A 21,999-nucleotide genomic window follows, 5' to 3' on the forward strand; every position below is an offset into this window, starting at 1 on the left:
CAAGAGGGTTCCCTTTTCTCCACACTCTCTCCAGTATTTATTGTTTGTAGATTTTTTTGATGTGTCAATATATTTTTGAACATAACTTCTGAGTGGAAATGTCGTTCAGCAAAAAGAGAAATGGATTGGGTGTCAGGACCCAAAATTTTCATCCCAACTTGGCTAACAGTAAGCTCAGTGACTTCTCCTGAAGTACAGTTTCCTCATTTGTAGAATTGAAGAAATTGTATTAGAGGACCTCTACATTCCTTCCAACTCTAAAATCCAATGACTTTATGAAACAGAAATGGAACAGGAAGTCACCAGTGAAAAATATTCTACTGTAGCTGTGTGAGAACAGGAAGTATGTAAACAATCCACTGCCTTTTTTTTAACCCAAAATGTTCCAACCTATTTCTAATTAGAGCATGTACTTCATTTCCAACTCTACCTAGCTAATCAAGATACTAGTTTAATGTGTGGTTTGCAGTCAAGACATTTTTCCACCTTAAAGGTTTCCATCCTAATCATCAGAACTGAGAAACTGGGGGCAACAAAAAGTTGCCTTTCACTGACTGGTCATTAAAACTATGACATCTTAATGCTAAGTGAAAGCACTACAATTTGCTACCATTTTACCCATATTATGAGCAGTGCAAACAATTACTTCCTCTGAGACAATTTCAAACTTTCACCTTTTGCATAAGGCTGTAAGGCCATACTCCCAGAGTGTCTATTAAATTATCTGTACTTATTTGGAGTGTGTGAATGGCAAAATACTAATTCTCCCTATGCATTGCAGAAGAGTTGCTTCAATGGGAAACCCATTTCTAGTCACAGTCATATTATTTATTTAGTACTGATTATCTGCACAGATTGTTGTAACAATAAATCTGGTAAAGAACCTCCCTCAGAGTCATTTTGTCTTAACTAATCAGTTTTAACCAGCTTATTTGACTTTATATTGTCATTTATTATACAATTTACATTCAAAATCTATATACTCAATGCAGGGAGAGAAGGGACCTTTCTATAATTTAAGAAAGCTGCCATTGCAAACATATTTAAATGCTTTCAACTACTAATCCACAACAGAATATCCTATGATAAACCTACAAGGTAAGAGAATTATGAATATACATTGGCAAAAGTTGCTACTCCCTGAGACATCCAGCAATAAGGAAGGATAGGAGCAAGATGGCAGTGTGCACAAAGTGATCTAGAAATAAGGAAACATATAATCTTTAAATATCTTGCCTTTAAAAGCAAAACATATTTTTAAACTAGCCATCTTCACAAACTGAGCTTTGTCAGCGTCTAAGGGAAAAGGCAAAATATTTAACTAAAGGTATAGAAAAGGTGCAAATCCTTGCACAGGAGAAGTAAATGCGTATTTTGAGTTTATCCAAATGTTAAGGCCTCTTTCTGATTCTCACAAGTGACCCTCAGACTTGAGCTGTTCAAAAATTTCCAAATGAGCCCATCTGCTCACCAAGATATTTCTATGTTAAAAACCTGCAGGAAGGCATGTGGCCCAGTTTTCATGATCCCAAATTACCTTGGTTTCAATTTAATTTTTGTAAACTGGGATTCCCTTAGGAAGAAAGTAAAATTTTCAATCTTAAAAATAAAGGGATATTAAGAAACAAAACCCTATCCCTTGCTCCATTTTCAGAGGCCATATTCCAAAATTGTAGCTTATCTATCCCAAGACATTAAGAAAACATTATGTTGCAACACTGATTTAGAAATTTGTACTTTTGTGTATGTAATACTGTAATGTAAAATTAGTACATTATAATAAATGTCCCTTTTCTTGGCATTTCCTCTGAATGAATCATTTTAGGAAGCTTTTGTCTATTATGTCACTGTATAGAACCACCTTTCAAAGATGGAGTTAAGAGAAAAATATATGACTTAGTTGTGGCCCCTACAATAACTGAGTTTTTCAGGTAATTTTTTATTAGTTGAAAATACTGGTTAATGACCACAATGACCCAACGGTGTAGAGACCACCAGAGACCACCTCCAATCATATGAAAACAGCTTCAAATTTCTTAGTGGGGAAATTTCTCCACCCTAAAAACATTCCTATCTTTTTTTTTTAGTTTATGTAAAAATTTATTTGACCAAAATGTAGAAAAGTGATACTATTACATATGATACAGTTGCAAGAATCTAAATGAAAAGTGTGGGTTTTATTCAATTACACAATTTGCTAGTGTATCTCCTGGGTAGTGTGATGCTTAATAAATAGGAGTGAGGGGCAGAGGATTTGGATAAACTAGAAGCAGGGTGATTTTTAGTCAGAATTGTAAACTTGAGTTGGCCCCCACACTGCTGGGGAATGTGGAATATTCCAGCTCTGAGATGTTAACTGAGAAAGCAGAAATCTAACAAAGTCAAACTGTGCAGCCCTGTCTACAAAATACTCCATATCCAGTTTAATCAGGAGTTTCCTGGTCTTTTATTAACTTGGTCCTGAAGAAGGAATTAAAATTCCAGATAAGTAAATCTCCAATTTGCCAGTCCCTGGAGGATAGAGGAGATGAAGTTAGGCCAATTACTTTTTCATCCTTACTTTGCTGTCAGAGAGGGCTATTCTGTCCAATATTTGTTTACAGAAAGTCTTACTCAACTATTGATGGCTAGCAGTCTTTTTGATATGGCTTCTCTGAATAGGACTGAATTCTACAACATTCATTCCTGCTGAGTGGATGGCCTCATATCAGAGCAGATAAGCATGGGTCATTATTGGAATAAGACATCTTGGAATAAGACATCAGCTCCTCAGAGAACAACTTTAGAGTGAAAGAAGCATAGAGAAGAGCATATCAAGGATCTATCTAGAAAACATTTGGGTAATTATTATGACTCTTTTCCAAGCATTCTCATGCTGACTGCTCAGAGGATGTTTGTTCTGCATGGTGGAGTGTGGAAAAGAGCCAGGATGACTAGGTTAACCTCTGTGTGGTTTATGACTTCCCATAGTAACCCCACCCCCCTTTTTTGCTCTGGATGGAAAATCCCCACCCATTTTAATGTGATGGTTCCTGGCCTCCTATAATGTGACCAACGGTGGATATTCTTCAACCTTTTAAACTGACCCATGACTAGACATCAGAATCTGTGTTTTAAAAGTGTGGGGTTGTCTATTCTCCCAGGAGCCAAATGCCCTCAGTCTTGAGAGTATGCTAAATATGAAATACCCTGCCTACCTCAGGAATAAATGCAATATAAGGATAAAAATAGAGCTGAAAAACCTGATGCTATTTGAAAAAAGGAAGGAACAGATTTAACTGGTGCTCAAAGCTTCTCTGATACAAAATATTTGGTCATGTATTCATAATTTGCTTGACATTTCCAGCAAAGCAAAGAGACAATAACAAAAGAAACTTCTTACAAGAGAAGAGAAAGACACGGAGCTCTGGAGTTTTTGTTGGAACAAAACTCTTCTGTTTTGGTTCTATACAGTTTAGTTCATTTAGTGTCTGATCCAGTGTCTGATGTAAGCCCACGTTCTCTTCTTTGGCCTGGGCAAGTTTTTCTTCCAGCTCATCAATTGTCTTTTCCAGTTTTGCAACTGTTCTCTCTGCAAATTCGGCATGGGTCTCAACCTCTTTCAGTTTGTCAGATAGAAGTTTAATTTCTTCTTCATGTTCATACTCCTTTTCAGATGCAGCCTCTGGCAACTTCAAGTTGTTAGTGACATTGAGTTCTTCTTCCAGGTTACCACATTTTATTTATTTATTTAAATGGTTAATGTATTTATTATCTTTATAATTTGATGAAAAGGCACTGCTTCTTAGATATTTCATTGAAAAATTCTCAGTTCTTGTCACTGAAACCTGTAAGCAACTGAGCAGCTTCTGTCTGTATCTGTTTATCCTCCTCTGTGTGCGCTGGATAGTCCTTGGCGTTTGTTAGCCAGAAAGCAGCAAGCTGTTTGTTGTGTAGCTTCAAATATGTCTTTCCTAGAAGCAGCAAGTTTTTGCTGTAGAAGTTTGGATCCACTTGCTCTGCCCTGTGAAAGTAGCCTAAGGCCTCCTCATAGGTGGAACTAGGAGGAGTTTCAAATAGCATTTTAGCAATTCTTCTTTGATACCAAAGCATTTCAGCAAATGTGTAACACCAAATACCCATAAGGTGAATTGAGGTAGCATCTTTAGGGTTGAGTTCAACTGCTTTCTCAAAATGCTCCTTGATCATGTAGGCATTTGCAATTTTAGCCTTGATTCCTTCATAATCTCCAACATTGCTAATACAGATTGCATACCACTTATGAGCTGCAAAACTTGATTCATTTTTTTCTAGTGCCCTTTTTGCATACTCTAGGGCTTCATAGACCAAGAGCTTTTTCTCCTTTTCTGAGGTTCCACTGAGTTGAGCTATAACACGTGATGCCCATGCCAAACGCCAGAGTAACTCTGCATCTTCACTTTCCTTGTACTGGGATAGCAACTGGTAAAGTTTTTCTGTTTCTCCACTTTCATATAGTCTGCTTGTTCAAGGATTTCTTCAACTCTGAAGACTTTGGCTGTAGCATGAACCACAGCAGCCTGGGAAATGACTTGATAAGCTTCAAAACCCAAATAAGACAAGGCAGAGAATAAAAGACTTCTTTTGAAAGCTCCTGGGTTTCCCATCACCTCAGCGCCATGGAGTCACCAAAGAACGCACTGCTCGCAGCTTCCAGCAGCACCCGTCGGAAGCTGAGGTCCCAGGGCAGTGCTATGTCCCAAAGGAAGGAGGCGCCAGAGTCGCAAGGCTAGTGCCATGATCTGCAGCTCGCAGGCCTGACCCCTCACCCCTTTGGCTGCTAAGAAGCGGGGCGGAGTGAAAGGCGCCCCAGTCTTTCCACAGAGAGCAGTGTCTGCCGGCTTCCGGCCCTGCTCTTCTTCCTCTCCACAGCTTCAGATCACCACATTTTAGTTCAGACACCTTGGCACGCTCCTCCACCCTCTCCAGCTCACCCTCCAGGATGACCAACTTACGAGTTACCTCCTCGTATTTGTGGTCAGCCCCCTCAGCAATGTCCTTGGTCTCTTTGAGCTGCATCTCCTGAACCTCCATCTTCTCCTCATCTTCGTTGCCCAGTTTTCTATCACCTTCATTCCTCTTTTGCTCTCATTTGCAGCCTTTTCTGCCTCCTCCAGTTTGCGCAGGGCTGTGGCCAGTCGTTCCTGAGCCCTGCCCAACTCCTCTTCAATGAGCTGGATGTGTCAACTGAGAGCTGCCACATCACCTTCAGCTTTCTCTCACCACTCACGCTCGCCATCCAGCTCCCACAGTGTAGGCCCTGTGCGCGGTGCTCCGCCTCGTCCACCTGCTGCTGCAGGGCCTGGTTCTTGTGTTTCACTGCCTCCAGGGAGTTGAGGCCAGCCATGGCGTGGAGGCGCATGCAGTGGGCAGTGGTGGGCGCTCGTCTCGGCTCCAGCGAGAGCTGCAGAAGCTGCGCCCCAGCCCTCAACCCTTTGCCTACACCAGGTCCTATCCTTTGACTATACGTTTCCCATATCACAAAATCACTTACTTTGAATACCACTATTCATTCAAAATGAATATTACTAATGATTACTTCAATCTTACCTGTTTGATTATGCAACTAAGCTAAATATTTTCCATCAGCAACATTGGAAATGTATAGAAGGAATTAACAGAAGCAAAATTTCTATCTAACCACATTTCTAGTAATGCAGCTGGGTTATTCAAAGGACTTTTTGTTGTTGTTGTTCCTCAGAAAAGCAATCACGTCTATGGCTTCAGAGTAAGAATGTCCAAAACCCCCCATTTTGAAGCTGATTACGCATCTCAGCGTTAACTCCAATTCCAAAAGCAAGATCCTGCACCACTTACTGTGCTTTCAAAGACTAACCATAAAATACTGGCTTCAAGATACTTATCAAATCACCTTTATATAACAGCAGACCCAATAAGTTTAGATAAGTTTAGATATCTACCTACTAGTGACAATACAAATCAGAAAAAAAATTAATCTCACCCATACCAAATTATCACTTAAAAGACAATAAAACCATAGACAAATAAATACTTTAAGAACTTTTCTGAGAAATAAAGCCTCATTATATAGTTATGTGGCTGTTCATGATACACAAGTTTTTCAAGCTGAACGATTATTATCAACAAATTAAAGCAAATTCAAGTTGGAAAGGGAGAGGAGCTTTCTAAGTGAATATATACCAACATTTTATTAATTATTTCTTGATTATCTTGTTTGGGCTCCTCCTTGTTATTTCAAGCTTAAAGGAACTCATTAAACTACTGAAAAAGGAAGGGAAGACCTAGTAATAAAGTAATTCTGAAGTGTCAACACAGATTAGAGTCCTGATCATCTAAATATATGTGAAATCCTCTCCTATTTGCCTAAAAGTCATTAATAATTTTTAAGTAGATGTTGCTTTATACACATGTACACACATGCATGCGTGCATACATCCCATTTGGTTGTTTCTTTGTATAATTTCAGATAGCAAAAGCAGTGCATTTAAGATGGAAATAGAAAAGGCAATTAACTTCCTAAGCTTTTTAGATCACTCCCAGTATGGTAACTCTCAAATTACATCAGGGTTTATGAGTCTTTAAAAAGAAATGTATAAATTTTGGTCCAAAACAAAAGCAACACCTCATTTGGTGGAAAAATAAAATTCCCACCACTAGATGACAGTTACAATGCTGGTTAATGATGAAGAACATTCTACATACCAACATGAGAGTCAAGGTTTTTCCTCTTAAAGGTATATAGTGGCAAATAATTTTTAAAATGTAAGTATAGTTAACTATCATTGAAGTATTTCAATGGGGGCAGCGGAGGAGAAACAATGAACCTACACTCTCTTCTTTATTTTTAAAAAAATTTTAAGAAACAGACACTTTCCATCTAAATTGTCAGCATAAAGGAGGTCTGAAAAACTACAAAACATTTGGAAACCAATCTGATTCATCTGGTTATGGATAGCAAATGGCTATCAGGCCTCAACAATGGAAATGGGGTAAAGTCAAATAGTAACAAAAATTATGCTTTGACCACAACTAAGGCAGTAACAAGAAAATAATTTGGGGATAAATATAAATATCACATTAAATAGATTGTGAAAGATGTAAAACTCAATTCCCTTTCCAAATAAATCTTATCTAAAAGAAGGATTATAGAAAATGGGAATGTATGATTTTTTTTAATAAAACAATTCTGCTTTAGTGCAAATGTGTAGTCAAGGAAAAAAAAGAAAGGAAGAAGGGAGGAAGGAAGAAAGAGGAGAGAAAGGAAGGAAGGGAGGGAGGGAGGGAGGGAGGGAGGGAGGGAGAAAAAAGAAAAGAAAAGAGAAGAAAAAAAAAAAGAAAAGAAAAGAAAAGAAAAGGTTTCATGTGACTTAGCAGGAACAGTTTCCACAGCCTTTCACACTGTTGACAATTTCTTCTTGTAGTTTCATCCTTTCTTCCTCTTTGGATACATTTTCTTTCTTTGCATCCCATTTGGGATTACCATGGTTCTGCACATGGCTGCTCTGTGTATGCCACATTTCTGAATAGATACTGCCTGGGTTAGCAAGCAAACCATGGTGGGTACCACGTTCAGCCACCTTACCCTAATAAGCAAAAACAAGAGAAACGTAGAGAAAGTCATATAACTAGCATAATAACTGAAAATACATAATACTTTCTAAGCAAGAATTTTGAAAGATTTGCATTCATTAAAATACCTTTCCCAATTCTTCATTATAGTACAAATAGGAAAAACTGAGGTAGGAATGCCTTCTTTACTGTTGAGCTATCAGTCCAGTGAACAAAAAGCTATGAAATTCCATACACCATATACCATTTCACTTAAAGGAAATAAAATTTGAATGTTTCATTTCTCATTTTGAAGAGCAGAAAAGGAAGGTGAAGATTTTCTAAAGGTGGTATTTTCTGTAATCAGTAAATCAAATTTACACAAAAGCACTGTTATTTATAGAGATTTAAAGGATTTTAAAAAAATATCCCAAAATCCTATGTGTACTTTAAAATAAAAAATATTTCTCCATGAAAAGTTTATTTCTTCCAGTAACTATTTTTCTTAACACTGGCTATTAAACTTAACATTGCATAGAATTGATATTGATTTCTAACTCTTATCTACAATTAATTTGTCTCCGGACAGCTACTGCTAAACATGTTGGGAGACAAAAGTAATTTTTTCACTTTTACTGGTACTCCTGGTGAGAGGACCTTTACAAATATACCCTTAAGCAAAATAACTGAAATTTGTGTGTGCCCACTTCTGAGTGGTTAAATTTAAGGCTTCTCCTTGATTGCTGGCTGGACAGTCTAGGAACTATTTCGCTCAGCTATATGAACTCTGGATCCTGAATGTAGTCCTCAACTTTGGTATCTGTGGACCACTTCACTGGCATAGAAGTCCCCATGGTTATGTATTTTATATTTTTTTATTTACCACTGTAAAAAAAATAAAAATCTCACTGCACAGACATAAAAAACACATTTATGGTTACCAAAGGGAATGGGGAGGAGGGAAGAACAAATTAGGAGTATGGGATTAATAGATACAAACTACTATATATAAAATGGATAAACAAAAAGGATTTACTGTATAGCACAGGGAACTGTATTCAACCTTCTGTAATAACCTATAATTGAATATAATCTGAAATAAAAAGCTGAGTCACTGACACAATATTGTACATTAACTACACTTCAATTAAAAAAAATCCTCAATGAAAACTGCATCAAAAAGTATTAGAAATAATGGAATTATTTTTGCAGAAAACCAATGAAATAAATCACAAAAAATTTATCCTGCTATAAAAATGTATATTATGTTTTAAATTATTTTTATTTGTATTAAAGCATAAATGTACACAGCTTAAAAAGTCAGCTAATAATTACAAGTTTATAACAGAAAGTACAGTCTTTTGTCTCCTCCTTCTCCACCCTTGAATATCTCATCTCCAAATCTGTACCTATTTCTTCTGGCATTTACACACATGTACATATTAATGAGATTCAGCACTTTTAACTATGCCTCACTCTTCACTCTCCTAATGCCTCACTCTTCACTCTCACTCTTCACTCTCAATGCCTCACTCTTCACTCTCCTAATAACATTGGTTATATCATAAATGTTATTTAATACACAGTATGTACTTTATTATGACTATGTATTATCTGTTGAGCCAAGTGAAGTACTAGGATTTTATATATATTTTCTCATAATATTTTATTCTTCCTGGACATAGTAACTGCCTTGTTTATTCATTTGCTTAGTTTTCTATGTCACTATTGGTAATTCTCTCTAAACTTTAAGCCTGTCTGAACAGTATTTTTCTCATAATCAACTATATTAGGTAATCTATTATTCAGTCCCCACCCTGCCCAGAGATATTTCTCTCACAGCTTTTAAGTTCTTTTCTTTATGCTCAATTCTGAAATTTTATGATAATTTGACTTTTATTTTTCTTTCCTCCATTTATTGTGGTGGGTTCTTGGTAGGCCCTTTCAATCTGGAAACTCATGCTCTGCAGTTCTGAACATTTTGGGGGTATTATTCTTTACTTATTTCCTTCCCTTTTTCCTATTCCCTCTTTCTAGAACAACCATTAGTCAAATGTTGGACCTCTTAGACTAATTCTCTTGTTTTCTTATCTTTCCTCTATTTTCTCTTTTTTTGCTCTACTCTTTAGAGATTTTCTTGACTTTATTTCAGAAATGACTATTTTCATTTTCAAAATCTCTCGTCCTCTAGTTGTTCATTTATTTATTTACTATCCCCATTTTAAATTTGAAATGTTGCAAGAATGGTAAAAATGAATACCTATATATGCTTCTCCTAGGTTAGCAACTGTTCATTTTTCCACATTTGCTTCCTCTCACTTCATCTTAGCTCTAAATTTACACTACTTTTTGCTAAATCATTTAAGAATGAGTATTGGACATCACTACATTTCTCCCCTAAATATTTCATTAGCATGTATCTCCTGAAAACAAGGACATTCTCCTACATGACTAAAATACAACAATATCACACCCAAGAAATTTATCTAATATATAGTTCATATTTTACCGATTATCCCAATAATATCCTTTATATATATATTTTCCATCCAGGATCCAATCGGGATCAACACATTGAATTTATAAGTTTCCTACTCTGTGTGAGTGTGACAATGACATTTCTAAAATGTCCAGGCTTTTTTTTTTTTTTTTTTTGGCAGTACGCGGGCCTCTCCCTGTTGTGGCCTCTCCCGTTGCGGAGCACAGGCTCCAGATGCGCAGGCTCAGCGGCCATGGCTCACGGGCCTAGCCGCTCCGCAGCATGTGGGATCTTCCCGGACCGGGTCATGAACCCGTGTCCCCTGCATCGGCAGGCAGACTCTCAACCACTGCGCCACCAGGGAAGCCCCAGGCTTGTTTTTTAAAGAATGCCCTTCACGTTGTATTTGTCTAGTTGTTCCTGATTCTTAGATCCAGGCTAAACATTTTTGTTGCAATACAATATAGGTGATATGTCCTCAGTGTATCATATTAGGAGGTACATGATGTCATTTTGCTCCACAATTAATGATTTCAGTTTGATAACTGGTTAAGGTAGTGTCTATCAGATTTCTCTATTTTAAAGGTACTTTTTCTCTTTGTAATCAATAATTAATCAATGGGTTATGCTTTCAAACTGTGTGAATATTCTATTCCCCAATAGTTTTTCACCATATGGTTTTAGCAAACAATGATATCCTTATGTGAATCATTATTACAATGGTGGTTGCAAAATATGATTCTATAAACTTATCATTCCTTGTATGTGTTAGCATTTTTTTCTCCGAGTTATAATTAACATACAACATTACGATAGTTTCAGGTGTACAACATTACATTAGTTTCAGGTGTACAACAGTGATTCAGTAGTCTTATATATTATGAAATGATTACCTCAGTTAAGTCCAGTTACCATCTGTCACCATACAAAATTATGAAAATATTATTCACTATATTCCCTATGTGTACATTACATCCCCATGACTTAGTTTGTACTTCTTAGTACCCTTCACCTATTTCATCTGTCTGCCCTGCTGCCTCTGGCAACCACCAGTATGTTCTCTGTATTTATGAGTCTGTTTCTGTTTTGTTTGTTCATTTGCTGTTTTGTAGATTTCACATATAAGTAAAATCGTACAGTATTTGTTTTTCTCTGACTTATTTCACTTAGCATAATACCCTCCAGGTCCATTAACATTGCTCTAAATGGCAAGATTTCATTTTTAAAAAAGAGCTTTCTCTAAGTACAATTATGGAATTATAGATTAGTTTTTTATTCAATGTGTTGTAATTCATTAGTATCATTATTTATTTATTTTTGACATTCAAATCATCCCACACTTGGCCAGTGGGAACCCATTCAAAATGGTTCCTGTGCCCTTGTGATATGCCTTCATTAATTTCCCTGCTCCAAATATGGAATCAGTCATTTCTCCAAGGAGTCTTGGTTCCTTTTAGTGAGGAACAGTATTTAGTGTCCAAGATCTAGGTGCTAGTTACACTCATTACTACTGGAATTTCATTGCTTCTAGGCCTTTTCACTGAACAGAGTTAGGAACATTTTTTTTCATCATGAACTGATATTGACAATTCTGTTCCAATATAACATCACAAGGCTCTTCTTCTTTTCCCATTCCATATCTGTATATTTCTTCTCCCAAGTAAGACCTCTATTTCTCAACATCAATATATTTACTCACATGCTCAGTCTTACAGTATACACAAAATAGTTTCAAAACAGCTACTCTCATGCGACTACCAAAAACAAACTTACTAAGTTCAAGTCTGAGTTATTTTTTTTCAAGTCTGAGTTATTTTTATCCTTATAATATATTCCACTAAGGCTAAATAATCAGAGTAATGTGTTCAAAAGTTATTTGGGTTAATTCTGCATGCTATTTTTCTTCTACACAGTTATGTTATTAATTCATTATGTACCTAGTTTTACTTCTTTCTGTTTGTATTCAATTCCTGTTTCTGCCCCATCCTTGTTGATTTTTAAATATATAAAAACATTAGCATGGTTCAAAAGTTAAAAATAATACAAAAAAGTATAATCAGCAAAGTCTTACTCCCTCCCCTTTGTCTCTACCCCTTTTTGTCTCCATCCTGCAGGTAAACAATGTCTTTAGTTTCTAGTTTATCCTCCCAGGGTTTCTTTTTGCAGAAACAAGTAAATATACATATGTTTCCCCCACATCCTCCTTGCAAAAGGTAGCATACTATATACTCTTTTGCAGCTTTCTTACTGTCACTTAACACTGTATCCTGGAACTCATGCAATATTAAGTCTTCTTTACTTTTTTTCTTAACAGCATTTGTCCTTATTTTAAAATGCTATATTTTCCATGACCTCTGATGATATTAATTATATTTTTAAGTTTTCTTATGCTCTCTGCATTGTCTATATTTTCTACTGAATTTTTTTCTGCTTGCTTTGGAGGCCTTCCTTTATTATCCACTGACACTTAAAAATACAGTATTAAAAAAAGCTTACTGGAAGCTCTATGTGCCTGGGAGTGGACTTCTCAGCTGTTGGGTTTCACTGTAGGATGATCATATGGGTATCTGGTCATTTTGTGGGGGTCCCCAAATATGAACATGTTTTTTATGGGGCTACTTTTGTTTCTCTAGAGAAGAATCCTCTAATTATCTGCTGGGGAGGGAAGAAGTGGTGACAGTAGAAATAAATAATTGGTTGGCAAGGTTCTTGGAGCCAGTGGCACAGGAGGGTCTGTGGTCTTATTCTTAGGTATGTTTATTTCCAGTTAATCTCGCCCATCTTTGTTAATGTTCTTGGTAATTTTCTTGTGTCCAGAGCCTCTCTGACTCAATTTCCTGACAAGTAAACCTCCAGTCTCTTGCCAAGGCTGGGAACGGGTAATCACCAGGCTGCAAGAGGAAGGGCCTTGGGAACTCTGTTATGCAGACTTAATATTAATACTACCAGAGACTGTTGACGGAACACATGAGGTCACATTAGTTTCACTAGAAAATGAAAATCTTTGATCTTCATAATCAAGCAATTATAGAACCATCAAATTCAACATAAAGAGATTTTAGATACAAATGGTATGATCAATAGTTAGTTCCAATTATAATCCAAACCCCAAGTGGCAATGTTATGATATAACTGTATAGATACTGTGAACCTCCTGGCATGAGGTAGGTAAGCACATGCTTGTTAAAGTACTTTTAACATTTTATATTTACAAGAAAAGGTTCTATGTACATGACTGCATACAATTGGAAAGTTTAGTAAAAAGCACAAAAGAGCAGATTTTATTTCAGATACCTGAACATCAATGAGATAATAAAGTATATTTACAAAATTTCCCATTTAAGACATGCTGGAACAAGCATACTGAAGAAAATCAGTTTATATTTTAGTGAATGTTAGCATTTTTGAACAAATGAACAAAAAGACCTAGGATAGAAAGTGCACAGGTAACACATAAAAGAAATAATATATATATCACAGAACTGAATATCCCATAAGAAATTTTAGTGGCATGAAAAATTCTCTCTCAATATAGACAGTACAAGAGAATGCTTCTTCTCTCTTAACTCCCAGTACTCAGGCTTTCAAAATGATAAAAAATTGAAGGCTTATGTATTAGAATGGAGAAATAAGCATAGAAAACACTGTTAGAAATAATCAAGTACAAAGGGGGGTGGGAATAAGATATCCCTACAGAGAGGAGAAAAGAAAAACTATTACAATTTTCAAATCTACCAATCGCAATAGTGGCACTCTGATTTGTTCAGAACATTTAGACAGTATACTCTTATAGTAATTCCCTCAGAGAAATAAAGCAGGCTGTCCTTTTTCTTACTTTCCTCATGAGGAAAAAGATAAAATAAAAATGGCCATGCATGAAAATGACTTTATTTTATGGTAATTTTCTTTTAGACATCAAGGGTATGTGCAGGTATTAGAAAAATGAAAATATAAAATACAGTGAAGACAATGAGCAAAGATTTTGTACAGAGCAAAAATGAATAAAGAAAAATTATTTTAAATACATACCCTTTAAAACTGCCTCTACCATATTAGGATTTAATGCCTTCCTCATCTAACTTTGCTTTTAAAACTTTAATAGAGTGAGTTAATACAGTTTATTCATTTTTGGAAGTGGTATGCATTATTTCTTATCAAAAGGAGGTAAAAATGGAATCCTATCAGGATTCAGTCTTACTCAAATAACACAAAATTCTATAACTTTCTTTAGAAACAATATTTAAGTTGCTTGTGTTTGTAACAATTTCTAATGTTCTTCAAACACTAAACTTTAAAGTTCAACCTCTTACCTGGTCCAAGACAATGATCTCATCTGCATCAACAACTGTTGACAATCTGTGTGCAATGAAAACAGAAGTTCTGTGTTTGACCGCATCCCTCATGGCACCAAGAATAGTCTGCAAGTTTGACAACAAGAACAGTAGGAGGGGAAAAAAAGATCTATCTATTAGGCAAATGTATATTAAAATACTCATGTATCTCTGAAAAGAATATATAAAATGCTCGTTAATTTGGTATTATATAAACTTTATACCACTACCAAATATTTTACCTAATCTAATAATTACTAAGAAGAGAATAAAATCAAAGAGGGAAGGTGAATATGAACATATTATTATGGAAAAAATTAGCTTTAAGATAGACAATATTTCTTTAAATTATAAAGTTTGGGAGAAGGTAGATATTTTCTATACATAAAAACAAACAATAACAATGATGAATCCACTGATATCAGGAGCATAATAGCCAGATATGTTTATCTGGACAATGAGAGCAAAAACAAAATGAGGAGGGACTCAAGTGATAGGATGTGGAGAAGTGCAAAAAAAATCAAGAAAGATAGGAAACTCAAAGGGTACAGGAGCAGTTGCTTTTCCTCAGTTCAAACACAGAGGATGGAAAGGGTGACAAGGACAATGATGCATGTTTAACTTGAGAAAACTTCTTTTTCAAAAGCAGTCTGACTTCTTAAGGCATTCTGGAAAATACATTTTTGTCTACTGCGTGTAAAATGTAAGGCAGCTGTATACATATTTACCTATACTTGGAAACCTGGGTCTAAGTACAGGAAGCTAGATGGAAATAGCAGTGTGGGGGATGGTGATATTCCCAATGGCTTCCTAAAGGTACCTCTAATCACTGTATTTATTAAAGAAATAAAATTATCATGAATAGATGGCTACCCAGGAAAAGAAGACCTTATATTTTACTATAGCAGACTGAAAATCAAGCACAGGGTCAATTCTAAGAAAAATTGTGATGTCTGGGGAGGACTCCTCTTTCCTACCCTCCAGAACTTAAACTCTCACATCCTACTGATGTTCTGGACCTTTTTAAAAGGTTGATTAAAATTTACCAAATCTTCCGGTAACTCATTCCCTCAAGGGGGAGTGTTCTCTGCTAGCAATTAATGGGTTATGCTCTGTGAGCTAATAAAGATACGTGACTCAAATAATGATGTTGTTAGGACTCTGAAATTGTGATAAATGTGGATAACACATTTTTAGGTACAAAGTTCTTGTAAGCAGATTCCTACTATGCATATGAATGGAGTCTGGTGCAGCTTAAGGTTTCCTTTAAATATATCAGTAACAAATCCTCAGATTAGCTCATGATGGTGGAGTAGAAGGACGTGAGCTCACCCCTTCTTATGTAAACATCAAAATCACAATCAACGGGTAAACAACCACTGACAAAAAAAACACTGAAACCTACCAAAAAAGATACCCTACATCCAAAGGCAAAGAAGAAATAACAACAAGACAGTAGGAGGGGCACAATCACAATAAAATCAAATTCCATACCTGCTGGGTGCTTGACCCACAAGCTGGAAAACAGTTACACCACAGAAGTTCTCCTACAGGAGTGAAAGTCCTGAGCCCCACGTCAGGCTTCCCAGCCTGGAGGTCCAGCAACAGGAGGAGGAGCCCCAGAGAATCTGGCTTTGAAGGCCAGCAGGGTTCGATCACAGGAATTCCACAGGGCTGGGAAAAGCAGAAACTCCACTCTTCGAGGGCTGACACAAGATCATGTGTGCACCAGAAACCAGGGGAAAAAAGCAGTGATCTCATAAGAGACGGGGCCCAAACTATGTGTTAGTAATGGAGGGTCTCCTGCAGAGGTGTGGGGTGGCAGTGGCTCACTGTGGGGATAAGGACACTGGCAGCAGCAGATCTGTGGAGTACTCATTGGTGTGAGCCCTCCCGGAGGCTGCCATTAGCCGCACCCTACAGCCTGTAGGCACCAGTGCTGGAACACCTCAGGCCATGCAACCAACAGGGTGGGAACACAGCTTCACCCATCAGCAGACAAGCTGCTAAAAATCTTGCTGAGCACAGCCCTGCCTACCAGAGGAACAAGACCCAGCTCCACCCAGTAGGCAGGGACCAGCCCCTCCCATCAGGAAGCATGCACAAGCCCTTTAGACAGCCTCATCCACTAGAGGACAGACAGCAGAAGCAAGAACTACAATCCAGCAGCCTACGGAATGTAAACTGAAATCACAGAAAATCAGACAAAATGAGATGGCAGAGGAATGTGTCCCAGATGAAGGAAAAAGATAAAACCCCAGAAGAACAACTAAATTAAGTGGAGATAGGCAATCTACCAGAAAAAGAATTCAGAATAGGTACTGTGGGAAAGATGGCGGAAGAGTAAGACACGGAGATCACCTTCCTCCCCACAGATACACCAGAAATACATCTACACATGGAACAACTCCTACAGAACACCTACTGAAGGCTGGCAGAAGACCTCAGACCTCCCAAAAGGCAAGAAACTCCCCACGTACCTGGGTATGGCAAAAGAAAAAAAAGAAAAAACAGAGACAAAAGAATAGGGACGGCACCTGCACCAGTGGGAGGGAGCTGTGAAGGAGGAAAAGTTTCCACACACTAGGAAGCCCCTTCGCGGGCGGAGACTGCGGGAGGCGGAGGGGGGAGCTTCGAAGCCGTGGAGGAGAGCACAGCAACAGGTGCGGAGGGCAAAGCGGGGAGATTCCCGCACAGAGGATTGGTGCCGACCGGCACCGGCACTCACCAGCCCGAGAGGCTTGTCTGCTCACCCGCCAGGGCGGGCGGGGCTGCGAGCTGAGGCTCTGAGGCTCGGATTTCGGTTTCCGAGGGAGCACAGGGAGAGGACTGGGGTTGGCGGCTTGAACATAGCCTGAAGGGGTTAGTGCACCACGGCTAGCCAGGAGGGAGTCCGGGGAAAAGTCTGCACCTGCCGAAGAGGCAAGAGACTTTTTCTTCCCTCTTTGTTTCCTGGTGCGTGAGGAGAGGGGTTTAAGAACGCTGCTTAAAGGAACTCCAGAGACGGGCGCGAGCCGCGGCTAAAAGCGCGAACCCCGAAGACGGGCGGGAGACGCTAAGGCTGCTGCTGCCGCCACCAAGGGGCCTGTGTGCGAGCACAGGTCACTCTCCACACCCCTCTTCCGCGGAGGCTGTGCAGCCCGCCACTGCCAGGTTCCCGGGATCCAGGGACAACTTCCCCGGGAGAACGCATGGCGGGCCTCAGGCTGGTGCAAAGTCACGCTGGCCTTTGCCGCCACAGGCCCGCCCCGCACTCCGTGCCCCTCCCTCCCCGCCGGCCTGAGTGAGCCAGAGCCCCCGAATCAGTGGCTCCTTTAACCCCGTCCTGTCTGAGCAAAAAACAGACACTCTCCAGCGACCTACACGAAGAGGCAGGGCCAAATCCAAAGCTGAGCCCCGGTGAGCTGTGAGAACAAAGAAGAGAAAGGGAAATCTCTCCCAGCAGCCTCAGAAGCAGCGGATTAAAGCTCCACAATCAACTTGATATACCCTGCATCTGTGGAATACCTGAATAGACAACCAATCATCCCAAATTAAGGGAGTGAACTTTAGGAGCAAGATCTATGATTTTTTCCCCTTTTCCTCTTTTTGTGAATGTGTATGTGTATGCTCCTGTGTGAGATCTTGTCTGCATAGTCTTGCTTCCACCATTTGTCCTAGGGTTCTATCCATCCATGGTTTTTTTAAATATTTTTTTCTTAATAATTAATTTTAATAACGTTATTATACTTTACCTTCATTCTTTCTTTCTTTCTTTCCTTCTTTCCTTCCCTCCTTTAGACAACGAATCATCCCAAATTGAGGAGGTGGTCTCTGAGAGCAAGATTTATGATTTTTCCCCCTTTACCTCTTTTAGTGAGGGTGTATGTGTATAATTCTGTGTAAGATTTTGTCTGTATAGCTTTGCTTCCAACACTTGTCCTAAGGTTCTATCCGTCCCTTTTTTTTTTTCTAAATTAGAATTTTTTAATTCAGTAACTTTATTATACTTTATTTTCTTTTTACTGTATTTTCTTTCTTTCTGTCTTTTTTCCATCTTTCCCTCCTTCCTTCCTTCCTCGCTCCCTCCCTCCCTCCTTTCTTTCCTTCTTGCCGTCTTTCCTTCTTTCTTTCTTTCCTCCTTCCTTCCTTCCTTCCTTCCCTCCTTTCCTTCTTTCTTTCCTCATACTTCTACTAATTCTCTCTACTTTTTCTCCCTTTTATTCTGAGCCGTGTGGATAAAAGGCTCTTGGTGCTCCAGCCAGGAGTCAGGGATCTGCCTCTGAGGTAGGAGAGCCAACTTCAGGACACTGGTCAACAAGAGACCTCCCAGCTCCACATAATATCAAACGGCGAAAATCTCCCAGAGACCTCCATCTTAACACCAGCACCCAGCTTCACTCAACGACCAGCAAGCCACAGTGCTGGACAACCTATGCCAAACAACTAGCAAAACAGGAACACAACCCCACCAATTAGCAGAGAGGTTGCCTAAAATCATAATAAGGCCACAGACACCCCAAAACACACCACCAGACGTGAACCTGCCCACTAGAGAGACAAGATCCAGCCTCATCCACCACAACACAGCCACTAGTCCCCTCCACCAGGAAGCCTACACAACCCACTGAACCAACCTTAGACACTGGAGACAGACATCAAAAACAGCGGGAACTACGAACCTGCAGTCTGCAAAAAGGAGACCCCAAACACAGTAAGATAAGCAAAATGAGAAGACAGAAAAACACACAGCAGATAAAGGAGCAAGATAAAAATGCACCAGACCTAACAAATGAAGAGGAAATAGGCAGTCTACCTGGAAAAGAATTCAGAATAATGATAGTAAGGATGATCCGAAATCTTCGAAATAGAATGGACAAAATGCAAGAAACAGTTAACAAGGACCTAGAAGAAATAAAGATGAAACAAGCAACGATGAACAACACAATAAATGAAATTAAAAGTACTCTAGATGGGATCAATAGCAGAATAACTGAGGCAGAAGAACGGATAAGTGACCTGGAAGATAAAATAGTGGAAATAACTACTGCAGAGCAGAATAAAGAAAAAAGAATGAAAAGAACTGAGGACAGTCTCAGAGACCTCTGGGAACATTAAACGCACCAACATTCGAATTATAGGGGTTCCAGAAGAAGAAGAGAAAAAGAAAGGGACTGAGAAAATATTTGAAGAGATTATAGTTGAAAACTTCCCTAATATGGGAAATAGTTAATCAAGTCCAGGAAGCACAGAGAGTCCCATACAGAATAAATACAAGGAGAAATACGCCAAGACACATATTAATCAAACTGTCAAAAATTAAATACAAAGAAAGCATATTAAAAGCAGCAAGGGAAAAACAACAATTAACACATAAGGGAATCCCCATAAGGTTAACAGCTGATCTCTCAGCAGAAACACTACAAGCCAGAAGGGAGTGGCAGGACATACTGAAAGTGATGAAGGAGAAAAACCTGCAGCCAAGACTACTCTACCCAGCAAGGATCTCATTCAGATTTGATGGAGAAATTAAAACCTTTACAGACAAGCAAAAGCTGAGAGAGTTCAGCACCACCAAACCAGCTTTACAACAAATGCTAAAGGATCTTCTCTAGGCAAGAAACACAAGAGAGGCTTGTACACAAAAGACCTGTATGCAGAAAAGAAGGAAAAGGAAAAGACCTACAATAACGAACCCAAAACAATTTAGAAAATGGGAATAGGAACATACATATCGATAATTACCTTAAATGTAAATGGACTAAATGCTCCCACCAAAAGACACAGATTGGCTGAATGGATACACAAACAAGACCCTTATATATGCTGTCTACAAGAGACCCACTTCAGACCTAGAGACACATACAGACTGAAAGTGAGGGGATGGAAAAAGATATTCCATACAAATGGAAACCAAAAGAAAGCTGGAGTAGCAATTCTCATATCAGACAAAATAGACTTTAAAATAAGGACTATTAAAAGAGACAAGGACACTACATAATGATCAAGGGATCGATCCAAGAATAAGACATAACGATTATAAATATTTATGCACCCAACATAGGAGCACCTCAATACATAAGGCAAATACTAACAGCCATAAAAGGGGAAATCGACAGTAACACATTCATAGTAGGGGACTTAAACACCCCACTTTCACCAATGGACAGATCATGCAAAATGAAAATAAATACGGAAACACAAGCTTTAAATGATACATTAAACAAGATGGACTTAATTGATATTTATAGGACACTCCATCCAAAAACAACAGAATACACATTTCTCTCATGTGCTCATGGAACATTCTCCAGGATAGATCATATCTTGGGTCACAAATCAAGCCTTGGTAAATTTAAGAAAATTGAAATTGTATCAAATATCTTTTCTGACCACAACGCCATGAGACTAGATATCAATTACAGGAAAAGATCTGTAAAAAATACAAACACATGGAGGCTAAACAATACACTACTTAATAATGAAGTGATCACTGAAGAAATCAAAGACGAAATAAAAAAATACCTAGAAACAAATGACAATGGAGACACAACGACCCAAAACCTGTGGGATGCAGCAAAAGCAGTTCTAAGGGGGAAGTTTATAGCAATACAAGCCCACCTTAAGAAGCAGGAAACATCTCGAATAAACAACCTAACCTTGCACCTCAAGCAATTAGAGAAAGAAGAACAAAAAAGCCCCAAAGATAGCAGAAGGAAAGAAATCATAAAAATCAGATCAGAAATAAATGAAAAAGAAATGAAGGAAACAATAGCAAAGATCAAAAAAACTAAAAGCTGGTTCTTTGAGAAGATAAACAAAATAGATAAACCACTAGCCAGACTCATCAAGAAAAAAAAGGAGAAGACTCAAATCAATAGAATTAGAAATGAAAAAGGAGAGGTAACAACTGACACTGCAGAAATAAAAAAGATCATGAGAGATTACTACAAGCAACTCTATGCCAATAAAATGGACAATCTGGATGAAATGGACAAATTCTTAGAAATTCACAACCTGCGAAGACTGAATCAGGAAGAAACAGAAAATATGAACAGACCAATCACAAGCACTGAAATTGAAACTGTGATTAAAAATCTTCCAACAAACAAAAGCCCAGGACCAGATGGCTTCACAGGCGAATTCTATCAAACATTTAGAGAAGAGCTAACACCTATCCTTCTCAAACTCTTCCAAAATATAGCAGAGGGAGGAACACCCCCAAATTCCTTCTACGAGACCACCATCACCCTGATACCAAAACCAGACAAGGATGTCACAAAGAAAGAAAACTACAGGTCAATATCACTGATGAACATAGATGCAAAAATTCTCAACAAAATACTAGCAAACAGAATCCAACAGCACATTAAAAGGATCATCCACCATGATCAAGTGGGGTTTATTCCAGGAATGCAAGGATTCTTCAATATACACAAATCTATCAATGTGATAAACCATATTAACAAATTGAAGGAGAAAAACCATATGATCATCTGAAAAGATGCAGAGAAAGCTTTTGACAAAATTCAACACCCATTTATGATAAAAACCCTGCAGAAAGTAGGCATAGAGGGAACTTTCCTCAACATAATAAAGGCCATATATGACAAGCCCACAGCCAACATCATCCTCAATGGTGAAAAACTGAAAGCATTTCCA

At 38.2% G+C, this 21,999-nt stretch overlaps 1 protein-coding gene and 2 pseudogenes across 5 annotated transcripts in view; all 3 read right to left on the bottom strand.

The window, feature by feature from the left end:
* Positions 1-2,075: 2,075 nt before the first annotated feature.
* Positions 2,076-7,041, bottom strand: LOC113614269 (tropomyosin alpha-4 chain-like; annotated as a pseudogene).
* On the bottom strand, positions 3,735-4,897 carry LOC113614268 (regulator of microtubule dynamics protein 1 pseudogene; annotated as a pseudogene).
* Positions 7,042-7,156: 115 nt separating the features above from the next.
* The window catches only part of ABCB7 (ATP binding cassette subfamily B member 7), a 139,640-nt gene continuing 124,797 nt past the window's right edge, over positions 7,157-21,999 (bottom strand). For all 5 annotated transcript variants that reach the window (XM_027095653.1, XM_027095654.1, XM_027095656.1 and 2 more), the window contains 2 exons: positions 14,338-14,445; positions 7,157-7,583 (listed from right to left, as the gene is read on the bottom strand). In XM_027095653.1, the coding sequence (XP_026951454.1) occupies positions 7,368-7,583; positions 14,338-14,445 (324 nt within the window). In that variant the 3' untranslated portion in view covers positions 7,157-7,367. The remainder of the gene's footprint in view (positions 7,584-14,337; positions 14,446-21,999) is intronic.

This window comes from Aethalodelphis obliquidens, unplaced genomic scaffold, assembly GCF_003676395.1.
Source record: "Aethalodelphis obliquidens isolate GAN/ISIS:26980383/991018 unplaced genomic scaffold, ASM367639v1 scaffold92, whole genome shotgun sequence".
NCBI lineage: Eukaryota > Metazoa > Chordata > Mammalia > Artiodactyla > Delphinidae > Aethalodelphis > Aethalodelphis obliquidens.